Source organism: Centropristis striata, chromosome 22 (assembly GCF_030273125.1).
Source record: "Centropristis striata isolate RG_2023a ecotype Rhode Island chromosome 22, C.striata_1.0, whole genome shotgun sequence".
Taxonomy (NCBI): Eukaryota; Metazoa; Chordata; class Actinopteri; order Perciformes; family Serranidae; genus Centropristis; species Centropristis striata.
The window spans coordinates 7,628,663-7,645,535 of record NC_081538.1 but is presented as its reverse complement, the minus strand read 5'-3'; the positions used below and the strand labels follow the sequence as shown (position 1 = coordinate 7,645,535).

General features: G+C 39.1%; 1 protein-coding gene across 2 annotated transcripts in view; it reads left to right on the top strand.

Moving 5' to 3' along the window:
- The window catches only part of tmem178bb (transmembrane protein 178Bb), a 138,123-nt gene that overhangs the window by 56,844 nt on the left and 64,406 nt on the right, over nucleotides 1-16,873 (top strand). For both annotated transcript variants that reach the window (XM_059325759.1, XM_059325760.1), the window contains exon 3: nucleotides 10,936-11,049. In XM_059325759.1, the coding sequence (XP_059181742.1) occupies nucleotides 10,936-11,049 (114 nt within the window). The remainder of the gene's footprint in view (nucleotides 1-10,935; nucleotides 11,050-16,873) is intronic.

Sequence of the window (16,873 nt, the reverse complement as noted above, 5' to 3'; positions counted from 1 at the left end):
CTGTAAGGAATACATAGAGATGAAACTGATACATTAACTGATTGTTACTGAACATAAGCTTCTTCCTTTGATCCTTAGCTGCATTCCAAATTTCTTAGTTTTCTTTTTACTTTCAGTACATACTGTAGCTGCCCTTACAAAGTACATACTTTTGCATGCAGTATGAATACAATTGGGACATATTCATCAAAACGCAGCACCGTGAATTTTGACCCTCTGGCTCATATATATGCTGTGCAAAGAATTGTGGGTCAGAAAGCCAAAAAAAGCATGCTGCAAAATCTACCAAATGTAGTAGGACATCTTGGTGTTTTGGCATAATGCATTTGATATTCTACATATTGTGGCATGTAAATATTTTTTTGGCATACTAAATAGCATGGCAGTATGGATTTTGGATCACACTGCTTGAGTCAGATCACAATCCTTCGAGCTTAAGACGCATTACAATTAACTTCAAACCAAAGGTCAAGCACCAGCGTGTGCACCTCATTCTCAAATATAGGCCCCTGCAGGAAGATGGCCTTCTGCCTCCTGTGCAAACATCCACACAGTATAGACACTGATATGCATAGATACAAATACACACACACACACACACACACTATACGCACTTCTTCTGTGCAATCACTTCCAGTCACAATCAGTAACAAGGAGGAAATGGTGTCTGGCTCAAAGATGTTTGCAGAAGGCTGAAGGGCAATTTGGCTAAAATGACTGAGTTAGAAATCCATTTGGGAAAGCGGGAGCAATATGCCCCATTCTCATTGCTGGAAGTAGTGCTTCTCTGTGAAGGAGTGTAATGTTGTGTATTATAATGTGTCTCCCGGAGCAAATGCCCAAGGTTTGGGATTAGGCTTCCTTGGATGTCGCCGTCTGCAGAGAAGAGCAGCAGAGAGGTTAATGTAGCTCGCGCTAGTCAGGAAATCAAACGGTGGAGGTGCGGTGCAGCTTGAGGCCGGGGAGAGCAGATGGCGATTGATGTAGAAGGAGATTGAATGTATCACACAAGCCTGGCATCAGATTACTCCTCATCTTCATTCCCTACTCCCACTTCACGGACAACTACATCCTTAGAGGGTGTGATGACACCCATTCATCAGACAACTGCTCAACTTAGATAATAAATATATTGAGCCAGGAAATCATACAGGTATTGTCATAACCGCTTTGTATGAATGGCTTGTAGAATTTAGTTATTAGGATCTGGTATGTGTTAAAGGACATTCATCCAGGTTGCCATCAGTTGTTATCATATGCTCCAAGTTTTGTTTGTCTGTGAGAATTTTTTTTTCAAATTTAAACAAAGATGATGACACTGAAACAGAAAGCAACCTCCGGGGCGGAGCAGGGAGGCAAACCAGGAAGTGCCTTAAGCTGCATTCTACCAAAAATTCCAGCAGGGGCAGCTGACAGCGGCTGCAAAAGCATTTCGTTCCATTCATTTCAATACAAAATGAGAAAACTTCTCACTTTAATTATTACCTCAGAAAAATCCTCTTCAAATCTTCTTCAAGACAATATGATGTTAATAGTGTAAATAATGGCCCCATTTAGAAGAAAATAGAAGATAAAGAATCATATGATTTGGGGCATGGCTAACTTTGAGTGACAGGTCACTAACAAGGCAAGCCATCATCAGGAGAGAAGCAGAGTGCATATCCACGGCAATGTCTCAATAAAGTTTTATGTAAAGTTATATACAAGGACGTTTACCGGTTTGGTCTCATAACTTTGACCCTTTCATACTGTATTTTCACTTAATGACAGTTTATTTGAACGTTTTGTTCATTAAAAATGTCTTGTTCCTCGTTTGGTTGTACTAATAGACACTCCAAGGAGTCGCTGCTCATTTTTCTGATGTCAGTTACGTACTTTCAGTTTTTGTTTTTTGCTAGCCAAAATGAACATCCCAATCAATGCTCCAGTTAATGCTAACATGAACTAGCAGCGACTTCGCTCAGTCATGTTGCCGGTGGAGAGAGGTGTGTAGTCAGTGATCAGATCCCTCTCGCTCCTCCACAGTCCAAATATGGTCTGCTCCCCGTATCGTAAACAAGATGGCAACACAAGATGGCGACGAGTGTAACACTGAACTCGATGCTTCCAACACGCAGTCCACAACTACATCCATTATTTATACAGTCCATGTGCTGAACTTAAGAACCTTAGTTACATTTGTAACTCTTATTCTATTCCATTCTTCCTGACTGCCAGGGTTCATTGTCAGCTGTGTATTTCATACCATCTCTGGTGAAGAATGAAATAGAACTTTAGTTACAAAACTCTTTTTGTTTAACTGCCAGTTTCTCATTTTTTTTCCACCTGGAGAGAGAAAGCTGCAGCGATCAGTCAGCTAACTTGTTACTCTCATTCAACGATGTTCTTTTGGGATAAAGGGAAACTTTGCCTGGTCTTCTTTCATGCTGCAGTGCAGGAAGATTGCATCATCCAGAGGACTTTTATCATTAAAATACAGGTGGACACAGCTTTACCATAAGACATTGCAAAATTGGTAAATCATAAAGGCTTTAAAAATGTTTGGTCACACACTGTGAAATCTTGGTATATAAAAACCGGTTTGGTTCTCATGTGCTGTTTCCTCCACTCTCCTGTGCTCCATGTTCTTGTGTGTTTGCTGGGCTCAGGACTGACTCACGCCACTGCCACTGCCACTGCAGGAATGGCTGTTCATTGCTGCAAAAAGCTGTTGACTCATGTTACTTCACATCTCCAGTGAGCCAGACTTGTTGACTTTGTTTTGGAGTGAATACATGATTGCTCTTCCACAGGTAAATATTTGGAAACGGTCGAGACTAGGTTGCTGATCGTTGCTTTTTAAATGTTTTAAAGAGCATTGTGTGGTGCCTTATCCCTTTATAGACATTTAAATGAGCTGACTGGATTACCGGAGGCATGAATACATTTTAGGAAATACACTCTAAAAGCAGGGTTCACAGGATGTGCTTTTGTCCTCATTCACCTGCCTACGTTGTGCTAGGTACTGCTGAAAATCAAGAGGATCTTGATCCTTTATGGGTAAATATGGATAAATCAGAACATTAATGTTGAAATACTGCATTGTTAAAATTACAATCCATGTGCTGTGGAAATTACTGTATACTATATTACATTTACCAACACAACAGATAGACATGAAGCAAAATTAAACAGGGTATTTCAAGACGACCTCAAACATCTTGACAGTGCCTGTCTCCACCACCTCCTCCAGTGTGTCCAACCTGGCTCCAACCACAGAACCAGCTCTTTAGACCAGTCTGTCCAACCGCCTTGCATCTCTGTGTCTGATGCTGCCTCCCCAGCAGACTGCAGCATAAAACAACACACTACCACCACAGACTGATAAACATCTGCAGCATCTTACTACAGATGTCAAGAGATCTGAGCTTCCTTAAGAAAAAGAGGCAGCTCTGCCCCTTTTTGTAGAGAGCGTCTGTGTTTAGGGACCAGTCCCCTGTGTGCAGTGTGAACAGGAATGGAGCCAGAACAGACCCTTGTGGAGCCCCTGTGCTGCTCATTAATGTCCCAGAAACACAGTTCCCCAACCTGACATACTGTGGTCTTCCTGTCAGGTAATCTGTGATCCAGGAGATGAAGGAAAGATCCACTCCCATCTCTGTGAGCTTGTTTTTGTTTTGTTTTTGTGGTGTTTAGCTGCACCCTCTACTTAGTAATTGAACGATGGGTGGAAGTGACAATACAGAGTGAAAGCAAAGTTGGAGGCAAGGAAAACGAGAATAAAGCATTGATCTTAGACTGGGCCGGAGGGAAGGCGGATGCATCAAACAATTCCAGGACTTTCACCCAGGAGACCAGGGATTTTGTCCCATGTCAAAACAAAAGTTGACAATGTTATTTGAATTAACATCTTTTTGAATTAATCATCTTTTTACATGACCAATGTGACTATGTCATTTCTGATGCTATTCACGCACATTTATTTTACTTTTCAAACTATTTTTTATAATGCCCAACCTTGAACCTAAGAGCATTGGTTTTGTAGCGTAATATAAGGAAACTGCAGCCTTTTAACCACATGGTATCATTTTGAGAAATCATTGAATATGCTGATAAAATACTTCCTCAACATGCTAGTAGGTGGAGCAGGCTCCTATTCGCCCATTGGTATGGGAATGATAGCGGCTGAACAGTCAAAACAGTTTAAGTAATGGCCTGGTTCTCTCTGCATGCCCTGTTGACTAATTGGAATTTTCTGGGGATACAGGTCTCATAGTTCCAGTCAAAATGAAACATGAATTGACCATAGGGACCATAGGATGAACATGCCTTGGTGAATCCCTTTGGTTAGTTTGTGCAGTGTGAATATAGTGTAGGACAGATGAACCCTGCCTGTAACAGCGACAAATAACAAAACATAATGTAAATATTCTGAATTCAGCTAGTACTGAAAAACACGCCATGAATACTAAAAAAAAAAATGGGGCTTGATACCATACAAATCGTATCTTTAATCAGATTATTTCAGTGTTAGGATAGACATGCTTCATCACCATTACCGCTATCATTTTAAACAGGTGCTCTACAGTTCAGATCAATACTGAAATCACTTAACAGATGTCAACTCCCGGCCCATCTGAGATCATTTCTTGGCAGACAAGCTATTGAGAGATCATCCTCTCAGCATAATGCACACGCATGTACCGCTGCTTTCTGAGCCACAGTTTTCTCTGTGAGCCCCACATCGGTTCACTGGTCCCCTCAGCTGACTGGTGTGCAGAACTGAGTTCCACTCAGCTGACTGTGTGGTGACTACAGCCTCTGTTTTATTAAAAAACTGTCATGGGGGGGGGACAACAAGTCACTTTGGGCACATCATCAGTGGGTCTGCAGAGTAAATAAAAGAGACGCTTGGTTAATTAGTTCTGCAACAGTGCACTGTAGCACTGTCACTTTTACAAGGTGGCATTGCTATATAGGAACTGTGTGTGTTAATGTGGCAAATGTGAGATAAATTCTGATAAATTTGAACGGGAATTGTGGTAGAGCCTCCATCCCATCATTAAGCATTATGCTTACTCATCCACAGCTATAGTATAGCAGCTAAATATATGACATCACAGTGCAGACATGTTTGTAACTTGTGTTAATTCGTATAGCAGTTCATTTGTTGTTATGTTTTGTATTTATCTGTCTTCTATTAAGGTTTTGATGTCATGAATGCAATTATTATAGACCTTCTGTCACATTTTTTAAAATAAAATATTCTGACTTTTTGAAGATGATATGGAAATGGTTGGACTTAGAATAAATACATTTGTCAAGTAAGTTTTGTAAACCATGTAAATAACTCATTGATGACACACAGGACCTTAACAGCTGTCTCCTGGGTGACAATCCGATGTCTGTTCCATCCAACCACCCTGACCTCGTCGCACTTGTTATACTTATTGCTAAAGCATTTCATATCAATGTATCCGTAGTTTCAAACATACCTTGCCAACATTTTTTTTGGACCGCAAGGTGGGTGAATGGTTGGACTGTAAAACCAAGAGATTCAACAGTCAATGTTTTTTTTCATTAAATTAGGAACGCAATCTTTCTTGAGCCTTAACCTTAACTAAGGAGTTGATCACAGAATAAAATCAGGTCACAAAATATTAGCTAATGTAGTCTAATTCTGAAGAAAAAAGACTATTTTATTATTTAGGTTTTGGACCTTTAAATGACAAGAAAACGTTCAAAAATGTAACAGATGTCAAGGGGGGATGAAGATATCGGTGCTGCATTTGTCAAAACAAATGGGGAAATGGGGATTCCCATGGACTTTAGATTCTAGTGTGTCTTCGGTCTCCTGCATGCAGGGCAAACACTTTCCATTTTTCTTTTGGAGGATAAGAAATGTGCCAGAGCACTTCTTGCACCTCTTGTTGTGCAACTGACAGGAGGAAGTGGTTGTTTTCTGCTTTCATCTGCTCAAAATCTCTTGACTTAATGGACTTTGACCACTTGTCAAGACAGGGCCGTCATCCCCCACTTCCCACTCTTCAAACCCAAGTACCTTTAAGCAGAACTTCCAGTGCACACTGCAGCAGAGAAACAGCCTTTTATAACCCTACAGTGTCAGTGCACATAAATCCTCCTGTAAATTCTCTTCCGATGGTTTTTTAATGTAACATCTGCATGTGAGTACTATGGAGTGGAGCCTTATTAAGTAGTGGTGAGCTGTGTTGAATCAGAGCTGGTTGGGAGATACAATGCTCTGATGAGCCTCTTCTCAGGGTCATCAGTTTTATTGGCCTACTTGAAATCTCTCCAGGTCTCAGAGGCTTCCACAAACATCAAGAAAATCAATAGCTGCTCCAGGACTCTACTACACAAGACAGATCTCTGCTAGCCACTTTTCTGTTCATGCCGTAACATCAGCAGAAGTCTGTGTTTTTTAAAGCCAGTGGGTTTGCACAGAGTTAGAGTTAAGATCTTCAAACACTTCACAAGGGAAGCAGCTATGAGGCAACAGGAGATTTCTTGTGGGAGCCTAAAGACAAGCCATCATCCAGTCAATGGATCAGATGTGAAAATCATTGATTGATCAATGTTGCATTATGATGCCAGGAATCATGATGGAATAATCAATTTATTTGATTTTACTTATGAACAGAAGACATTCCTGGAAACATGAATAGAATGACATTTAAAAAACGACAAGTGACTGTTAGACATCCACTAAAGGTCCAAGCATGTGCGTCAGAATTGTTATAACTGATAGACTTTTCAGATCATTATTTTTGTTTTACATGGTCTGTGAACACTGGTAGCTTATGACACCTATGACAGCAACATCAACATACTGAGCTTCAGCTTTTGCCTGCAGCTACTCAACATATAGGAACAACTCTTTGGTTTGTGTTCATTTTTATCTTATTCAGTTTTATGACTGGTTGAAAAATATTTTGGTCATTGGCAGATAGACCCAACGATTAACCTAGGAGCCTGTATCCACCTGATGTAGCACTGTGAATGTGAGGCTCCATTAGTAGAGAGTTTGGATTGGTGAGAATGGAAATGGTGGAGCTGAGGTGAGAAAATGAACTTGCTATACTTGCCATAACAAATGTCAATCAAACAATTGTCTGAAAATATACTGTACTTTTCTTGAAGCATTAATGTCTTTCTAACAAGAACAATGATTACCAAACTAACCACCAAGGCACAAACTCAAGTTATAAATTCAATTATTGACTTACTTACTTACTTACAAGAGTTGAATCCATATTCAGTCCATTTTTCGGAACTTTAGCATTCAGCCATTTCAACTCTGTTTCCTATGGTTTCTTCTGCTTGATGTTACATGTAAGTGACTACCAAACAATCTGAAGTCAGACATCAGTCATCTCTATTATTTTGACCATCATGGCGTGTCGGCACAACCAAGTTTAGTCATCCGTGTCACACTCGTCTTACAGAACAGAGAGGCTCCTATTTTAATCAATCCAGCTGTTTGCACAGGGTGTGTAACGGCTCGCGCTTCACACCTCTTCACCTAACTGCAACCTGAAGTGAATTTCTTTCCTCCTCAATATTCCTCCTATATATATATTACTCCATTTCTTTATTCCATAGTTACTTTTCACACATTACATATTTAACTTTTAGACTACAAAGTAGATATTAAGTAGTTAAATGAGCTCCACCCATTAACTCCTTACATGTTAAATCAGCAATAATAACCTAATAATATTATTATATAACAATATAATACTCCTAATGGGACCTTCTTCATAATAATGACTTTACGTAGTTAATACTTGAAAAAAGGAAGTACTCTAACATTCTAGTATAACTACTTTAACATCTGTAAAGGATCTCTACAATGATCCGCCCATACCACTACTATTGTTTACAAACTCCCATCTGTTAATATATACTTTTTCCCTCTGCCATATTATCAGGCAAAACCCAAGAGGAGATAACAGCAAAAAACGAAAAATATCAAATGTTCTTTTAATTTTAATCAGCTGTTGAAAAAAGCTTTTTTTTTTTATTATTGGGAAGATTGAAATAAAATGTAACATTATTTGTATAGTAGTAGTTGTATTTTAACATATATACTGCACAAGCTTATAGACCATGGTTTTATCAAATAGTTTCTCTGTGTGAGCGATGAGGTGCTGCCCCACTGATAAAGAGATAGTCATGAATGGGTAATTACCATTGTCAGTAGTTGTTGTCTCCTGGGTTTGCTTGTGTGTGTGTGTGTGTGTGTGTGTGTGTGTGTGTGTGTGCATGGCTGCAGGACAGGGGCGAGGCAGGGGGTGTTATCCTGGTTGTCTTTGTTTGTGCGGTTCAAATCTCCCAGGACTCTAATAATGCAATTTTCAGAGAGCCACACAGGCTTGCCAGAGTTAATTAGAGCAGACATGCAGTAATGGCATCAAAAGGAAGCAACTCTTTCTCCACCAGCTGGAATATTACAGTTTTGATATGAACATACAGTATCACTGCATGTGCAAATATCGCAAAATAGTTAACATATCACACAAAAATATAAACATGCTTAGAGAATAAGTCAAGATGTTCAAAAAGCATGTGGCTTCCACTGAAGCTTCTGCTTCACTAAGAAGTTAAAAATAGATAAAACCGTCAGATCAATGTGGAGCGATTAGGAGGCTGTAACCTTCCTTAAATGGATACATGAAACAAACAGGAGTGTCATATTTCTATCATGTTTCCAAAGCGTTTTCACTTGTTGGAGGGTTTTCTGGTGCCCTTTTAATGACAGATTGTTGTGTTCTCTTTTTCTTCAAGGGTTTAATTGAATAGGACTAGAGAATTAGTGCCATCAACTATTTATCTAATTGCACCCAACTTATATTCACATAACAGGAGTTGATGTAAACAGATTAGTTAACAAATTCACATTTTCTTTTTCCAGCTCAGAAAAATTTGGTTTGACATAGCAGTCTTAGTCCCATTAGCTCCAGGACACTGCTAGAAAAAGTGATTTTTATCAAATAAGTAATAGTTAATGTATCTTACTAGGTGTTATACTAGGAGTTATGTTAATCCAACTACCAAACCTCAACTGTCAGCTGTTTAATACTGGACCCCCACATAATGAAGTCTCCTCTCTTTGCGATATATATTGTCTTCATTCTATCCAATGTACTACAACCTCTACAAACCTTTTCCACTATGTTGAATGCTGGGACTACATACTACATATAAGAAATAGAGCTGTTTTTCTGTTTGCACAGTTTCAGAACTAAACGTTGCAAAATTTCAAACAAAAGCAACAATCAGTGACTGGTAGTCTGGGTAAGCAGCTTATTAAAACCCATACACTGCAAAAAAGCCAACTTGTATTTTTTGGCCTAAAAGCAGTGATTTAAGTTGGTAAAACTTGGAAATATAAATGATTGACATTTAGGACAATAATGTAAGTTAGCACAACAAAGGAAGCCAGTTGTATGCTCAGAAACAAGTTTGTGAGATGTGGTTACTTATATCTTTAAGTTGGGGTTCACAACAAGGGACAATAGTTCTGCTAACTCTTATTTCTTTGTTGTGAGAAAGCGGTGAAATTCGGTCATTAGTGAAAGCTCGCGGCTAACTGATGCTAGCAGCTAACTGACGCTATCAGCTAACTGACGCTAGCGGCGCTGCTTGTTACAGCTACAAGAGTAGCCATTGCAGAAGTTAGCAGAAGTAAGGATTATTACAATGTAAAATTATAAGTTAGTACAATTTACAGTTGAGTTGACAAAAATCTGAATTCAGAGTTGAGCAAACTCAAAAACAAAACTTAAAATATTTAGTTTAATTGTCCAACTTCAAATTTTATTGAAGTTTGTTGCCTTCAAATTTTGAGTTCACCCAACTTTTTTTGCAGTGTATTAATGTTTGTTGTTAGGCAGTGACTCTAGAGGCCATATCAATGGCAATGGGAGCAAACGCGGATAGGTAGTATAAAGAGCATTAAAGTCTGCGTAGGGAGGTGGTAAAAGACTTTGACCCAGGAGAACGCTGTTTATTTCCCGTGTGAATCTAAGTCATCCATGAAGGTTTTGCTTATGTTACATGGTTATGAAACAATCAAGATAACTCTAACCATGATTTTTGCCATAACCTGACCAAGTACAATAGTTTTGTTGCCCTACACATCAACAAATAGTTACATTGCACAACGTTAACCACATGTTTAAATCGTCTCACAATGATAAATAGTATAGTCATATACGCTGTCCTGCTAGTCACTGGCAAACAACCTATGTTGTTTAGATAGATCAGGATGAGTTGGAAATAACTCTTGAATGGATTGCTTTTGTACTTGAATAAGACAATGTTGTTCCCATGATCACATGAGGTCTCTTGTGGCTGTAAGAGTTTGACCAAATAACCAATGCTATCATCTTGAAACAACATTTTGTGGCCTTTAGAAAATTATTTCTTTACACCGTTGTGTTTCAGTATTTTCCACAGCTCAACATGTCTCCATTAACTCAGACATCTTTGTGACTGTCAGTTTGACTCAGGTCTACATTGCCAGTGAAACATTCCATCTAGAAATCCCACACACATCACCAGGCCAGGAGACATTTATAATTATACACTGAATGGGTCCCTTGACTGACACATCATTTCTCTGTCAGTCAGCGTAGGTAATAGAAATGTATGTTCAAAGTGTTCTTCCGCATTGACACAGCAGGGTCTCATACAACAGCAGAACGCTATTGTTTTAGAAAAGAAAAATGATTTTACAGTGTCTGGGTATTTAATTAATAACTGCAAACACAGGCTCTCCCGCTGAATCATGACACTGGGGAATAATGTTATCTTAATGTTCCATTCATTCTTGCTCTTGTGTCAGCAATGTGGATCTTATGCAATAACACATGAGTCAGTCGTTTATCTCTATTTAAAAAAGTAAAAAAATCCTTTCTTTTTTCTCTGCAGGTTCTATTGCAAGGTGCTCCTACATCAAGTATCACTACTCCTCGGCTACGATACCCAAAAACCTCTCCTTCAACATCACCAGGACAATAAGACAGGACGAGTGGCACTCCCTCCGTAAGTCTGCCACACTTAGAAGTGTTTATATTGTAAAAAGACAGTAGTAAGAGTAAATGACATAGGACTGCATTAGCTGAAGAGTTATTTAATGCTTTGTCCGAACTTTATATTTAATTGTCTTTCTTCCCTTGAGTTTACAGTGCCAGATGTTAATGTAGCTATATTCAAGAGCAAAGGTATTAAAAAGCAGGAAGAAATCATTGTGATTAGACCTACAGGCCAGAGTACACTTCATTTCATCTGATTTGGTCTTTATGTTTTTCACAGGTTTTTCACTCTGTACATTTTATATTTTCACTGCTCGCTTGGTGTTGACTAAATTAGAGTAAAGTGTTCTCTTGTGCAAGTTGTGTGTTGCTGCAGGGCAGGGAATGTGGTTGTTGCAGGAATCAAACCAACAACATTTCCAGTATGGTGCAATCACTTAAAGCATTAGGCCATTCTGCTGGGCACTGATCAATAATGTTTGATGGTGCTATTATGTCAAACTGCATTTGTCCATTCATCCGTCCACCACTTTGTCCCAGGGCTAAACATTTCAACCACTTCTGATCAGGTAGCTGTGAAATCTACAGTCAAGGTTCATGTAGCACTTTTTATGATCCCCTGACCTTACATATAGTGCTATTATCACTTTAAAATGTACCTTTGAGCAGCATCATGCCGATGATTGAAAAACTCATTTGAAAACTGGAATTCGATGAAATTCCATGCTGTGTGTTCATGGTCCCCAGAGGATGAATGTTATCTGTCTTGACTCCATAAATCCAAGTGTTCTTGGTGAGCCTCTGAGCTTTGATTTAGAGCCACTATACTTCCATCCATCCTTTCATTCACAACAGTGGGATTCTTGTGATATCACAAGCTTATTATGAATTTTGAGTTCACATGATCACACATGAATCCATCTTGTCAGGCTTCAAGAAATACATATGTTTTCACACCACAAGTGATTTGGAGCAATCAGTGTCCAGTACTGTAAGTAGCTAGTGACGGCTACGGATGTGGGTTTAGTGTGGACATGGATAGGCAACTGTTTCTTCAAAACAACACTGACCAGGCTGCTCCAGGTCTAAACCCTCTGTCAGGTGTCAGTTGCCTCTACTGTCATGGCACTTGCTCTCCATGCTCCAGGTTTTGCAGGAATCGAACAAACATTTTCAAGATTTTGCAATTTATTGTCCATTTCAACTCAAGTCCACATCTTTGCAATAATCAATAATATTTGATAGTGTGGTCAGTTAGTAGGTCATTCTGTCATTTCATCTTTTTTTAACACCACTATCAAGTTACAGAAAAAATGTTTCCATTCACTCATTTTAATGCACATTTTAAACAGCAAACACTGCCATGTGAAATTTCCATTTTTGGACATTCAATGAGTTTTCCCTCTTTCCTCCAACCTCAAATGTCAAATTTTCACCCAAGATATCTCACAATTTTCAACTGGCAGATTGTTATGGCAGTTTGCTGAAAGGAACCATGTTCTTGAGGGGATAAACCTCTTTAAATTTACTGTAATAACTCATGAGCTTTACCTCTAGCGCCCCCCTCTGAGCAAACTTGCTGTTTTAGGTCCCACTATTGGTGAGGCTTGCCATATTTATGAGGATAATGAACACTCAATCCTCTGCTTTCAGTTGTGATCCAGTTTGAGTCACACTCACTGTATGTTTGAGTTTTATTTGTCCAGTCCTGGACCTGTACAAAATCGAAAAAGACGCTGGAGGGCTTCCTCTCCACAGCACTGTTTGCCTGTTAGATTATATCAGCATGGGTACAAGTGCTGTCAGAGGAATCTACAGGGAATCTATCTACTTTTAGGATACCTGCCATTCATGAGCTCTTCCTCTGGGCATGTTGTAGCTCTCCAGTCGCCTGGCCACTGAGCCGAGTGGAAACATGCCTTGACCTCAAACTGTCACTGTCTTAGTCTGACTAGTCCTCGACTGTCAAGTGACAGGCTCGGGAAAAGCTCCTTTCTGCTCCAAACAGCAGAGGACTGCTCTGCTGTCTGTTTTCTACTGCCTTTTTCCCATCATGTAGGTCTGTCCTACAAAGTGGAGAGGAAAAAGTTTCTATCACAGTAAGAGGCTTTTCTATAGCATATCCAGGGCAGACCATTATATTATGTATGCATTAATATCCAAAGTTAGGTGACTTTTTTAAGAAAATGCTGTCTAATGCTAAAATGCTATATGTCTTTTATTTTATGACTTGGTAAGTGGATCCACGGAGGAAGCATGTTGCATGACATTAAACATGTACAAGAAGAAGATTACAATGTATTTCTTCTCTAGTATTGTTTATAGGGAAACAGCCCCAGACACAATCCTACTGACTGTTCTCATTCCCAAGTTGGCAAATAGCGACTCTTTGTCACAGCTTTGAGGTTTGGTCCAACGCAGCATTTATATGATACAGTGGGCTTCCTACATCATACTGTATATTTTTGGTAAAGCGGTGGTTGGCTGTTATAAGACAAGATAAGATAAGATAAGATAAGATAAGATAAGATAAGATAGAACTTTATTTATCCCGAAGGAATTGCACCCACAAAGGTCATTTTAACATCACAATGATTTCTAAACTGTTTAATTAAGTTGAAAAGGCTGCATAGTTCTGCTTTATCAACATGTTTATGATTCATACATGAGTTAGTTCTCCTGCAACCGGTATGGTGCTAATCTTTGAAACACTCCTGTGGGTTGTATTCAAGTAGGAACAGACAACATATGACAACATATCATATGGTTCGGAGAACTTGCTGGAATACTTAATTCTGTATATTATTTGTTGTCATTTTGCAATATACAGTATGTTTGCTCTTTATATGATTTGCTGTATAGTTGGCTGAATGTCATCAACTTGGATCACACTGGATCATCAGCTTACTTCATGTTACCCCAAATCCCAGCCCCCATGGCATTAGAGTAAGGGGTTATACGGAATATATGTTCGGTGTGGGTTGGTGTTTATTTACCATTCGGTGAAACAGACATGCCTTAGCAAAAATCACTGTTGCATGACTAGTGTTGAGGCATACAGTATGCTTCCTGCAGTCAAAAGCCAATCTGTTTTCTCCCAGTCTAAATTTGGTGAATCAGTGATATACATCTATCTGTTTGACAGTTTATGGCATTACATTCAGCATATTCAGCTCCAACCCAATGCACAGTTCTCGCCAGGAGATCATTGCCCCAAATAATCCCCTGTGGATTGGCTTTTTAGTTCCAGCCAAGGACAAAAGACATCACATTTATTGGGCTAAATAAGAGAGCTGCTGCTGTGTATGCAAATGTTCTGGAAATGTTTGGTTCAGTTACTGCATTTTTCTGCTCTGGTTTTGGCTCATATGCATAGAAATAGGAAGGATGTGTTTCATCTTCACTATCTTGGCAAGCTCAGGAAAACACATAGCTCATATTTATGGCAGGAAGGTCACCCCTCTCCAGTCAGAGATGTTTAATGTCCTTATTACCGAGCCTATCCACACACCATCTCAGTGTGAGATAACTCCACTCCTCTAACCGATGGCCTGTCACTCCAATGTGGGTATGAAAACGAAGGGAAAGAAATAGCAAAAGGGTGAATAAACAAAGCCCTGTCCACTTAGTGAGCATCTGCTCTCACTACCAAATCAATAACAAGTGCCAGATTAAATCACAGCACTGAATGACCCACTAATAAGAAATTACATGTAAGCCTTGAACTGGGGAGTCTTAGGGGACTGCTTTGAAGGAGTCCTGAATGCAGATAGGCTGACCATGGAGCATATGTAACACACAGTGACCAGTAATTGATGTTAAAGGTGCAGTATGTGATTGTGAAGAATAGTTGATTGTGAGGTCTCATTCCCAGGACAAAAGACTATCCTAGCGTCAGTATTTGATGCCCTGGGAATGAGACTCAGCAAACAACTCTTTCTCCTGAATCACATACTGCATCTTTTACTTCCTAGTCAATAAGTGCCAAAGATGATAATAAATAAATCATAAAACAGGGAGGACCAAAGAGAGATTTAGTTTATGCTCCCAAGTAGAGGGCCTAAAGGTTAGGTACTGGGCTTGTAACCTTGAGCAAGGCACAGAAATGTGCTGCCCACTGCTCCTAAGCATGGTGTGTTCACTGGTGTGTAAAAAAGATGGGTGAAATGCAGGAGTTGAATTTCCCCTTTGTGGGACTAATCCGAATCTCAAACTTAAAAATATCCTCACAGCTGAAATTTATCCACTATATAGTTCTTTCACATATACTAATACCGCAATGCAACGAGTCGTATTTTACGTCTGTGTAAATTGTTGCCATGTGGCTTTACTATACTGGCAGTAGCTGTGTTGAAATTTAACTACATGACTGATCAGCTGTTTCACCTGTTGGTATCATACCGGATAAGATTTTAATTTGTCTCCAGATAGCACAAAACTATTAAAACCTTCCCAGTTGAACCAACGTCTGCCTGTTTTTTTTTTCATCATAGATTGATTTGGATTTGTTGCATCGTTAGATGGTCATGGCTGTTTTGTTTCCAGGTTGCAGCCTCTTCTTCTATTCTAGTCAATTAGTTAATTGGTGGATTACAGCTGTGCTCAATCATTCGTGCCAACTTCTGATGAAACAATGCTGTAGTCCTTATTTGCATTTCTTTTTCTTTCTTTTTTTGCAACATTTAAAAAATTTAAAATTTAAAATTTTGTCTTAAATTTGCTTTGCAATTAAATAGAAACACAGGTCCTAGTGAAAATGACAATGAATAAAGGGGTTTCTTTGTACTTTGTTAAATTTTATGTAGTTCATGATGATTGAGGAATAGATTTATGGCAAAGTTACCTCTGCCTTCCTTTGCAAAGTTATTTTTGTTTATGCAATGGATAACCATTTTGGACCATTGCAAAAAATCAGCTCTGTGATTAACACACGTTTGTGATTCTTACACAGTTTGTTCAGCAGGATAATCTTCAGAAATGAACGCCACTTTTATTATGTTTGAAGCGTTAAAGTTATACTATCGCTAATTAAACCTCGGTCCCATGACTGAAACGTTATCCTTCAGAGGGTCTCTAACAAGCTAACCAACGGTTTTGACAAGCTAGTGAATCCGTATCCTAAGAAATTGTTAGAAATATTAAAATAAGAGTTTGCCATAGCACTGAAAAACACAACTAGAGGCTGTAAGGCGAACTAGTGAGAGAGTTGCCACGCGGCATGATGACAGTCTCATTTAGCCACTTGTTAGCTACCACCTTTTTAAGGACACACAATACACAAGTGGGGGTCTTTGCTAACGTATTTTATGTCATATAAAACATTTTGTGAACATCTCTTCAGCTTGTGTTAACTACAGACCTTATTTCAGCATCTAACCAAAAACCCATTCAAAATCCTCATTGAGTTTGAGAGGTTAGACCCCATCGAGCTTAAATGCTAACTTACTTCCTGGTATAAGTACTCATTCCTGTGGCGCCCTATTATTAGCACAAAAAGTTGTAAAACTGCTGTAGAGAAGTTAATAAATAAACAACACTCAATAAGCTTAAATCGAACGTCCCAGATGTCTCAGAGGTTTTTAGCTTAGCTTAGCTTAGCTCAAAGGCTGGAAGCAGAAGAAACTGTTAGCCTCTGTCAGAAGTGCAACAATATGCCTTCCAACAATTCTAAAGCTGTTTGCACTGCACACTGATGGTCATTTGATCTGCCTCACATCAAAGGGATGCCTTAAGGCGAGAATTTTGAAGTTTTTTTGTGGAAACTAGGCCCCACACTCTATCACACACACACACACACACACACACACACACACACACACAAACAATACAGACAG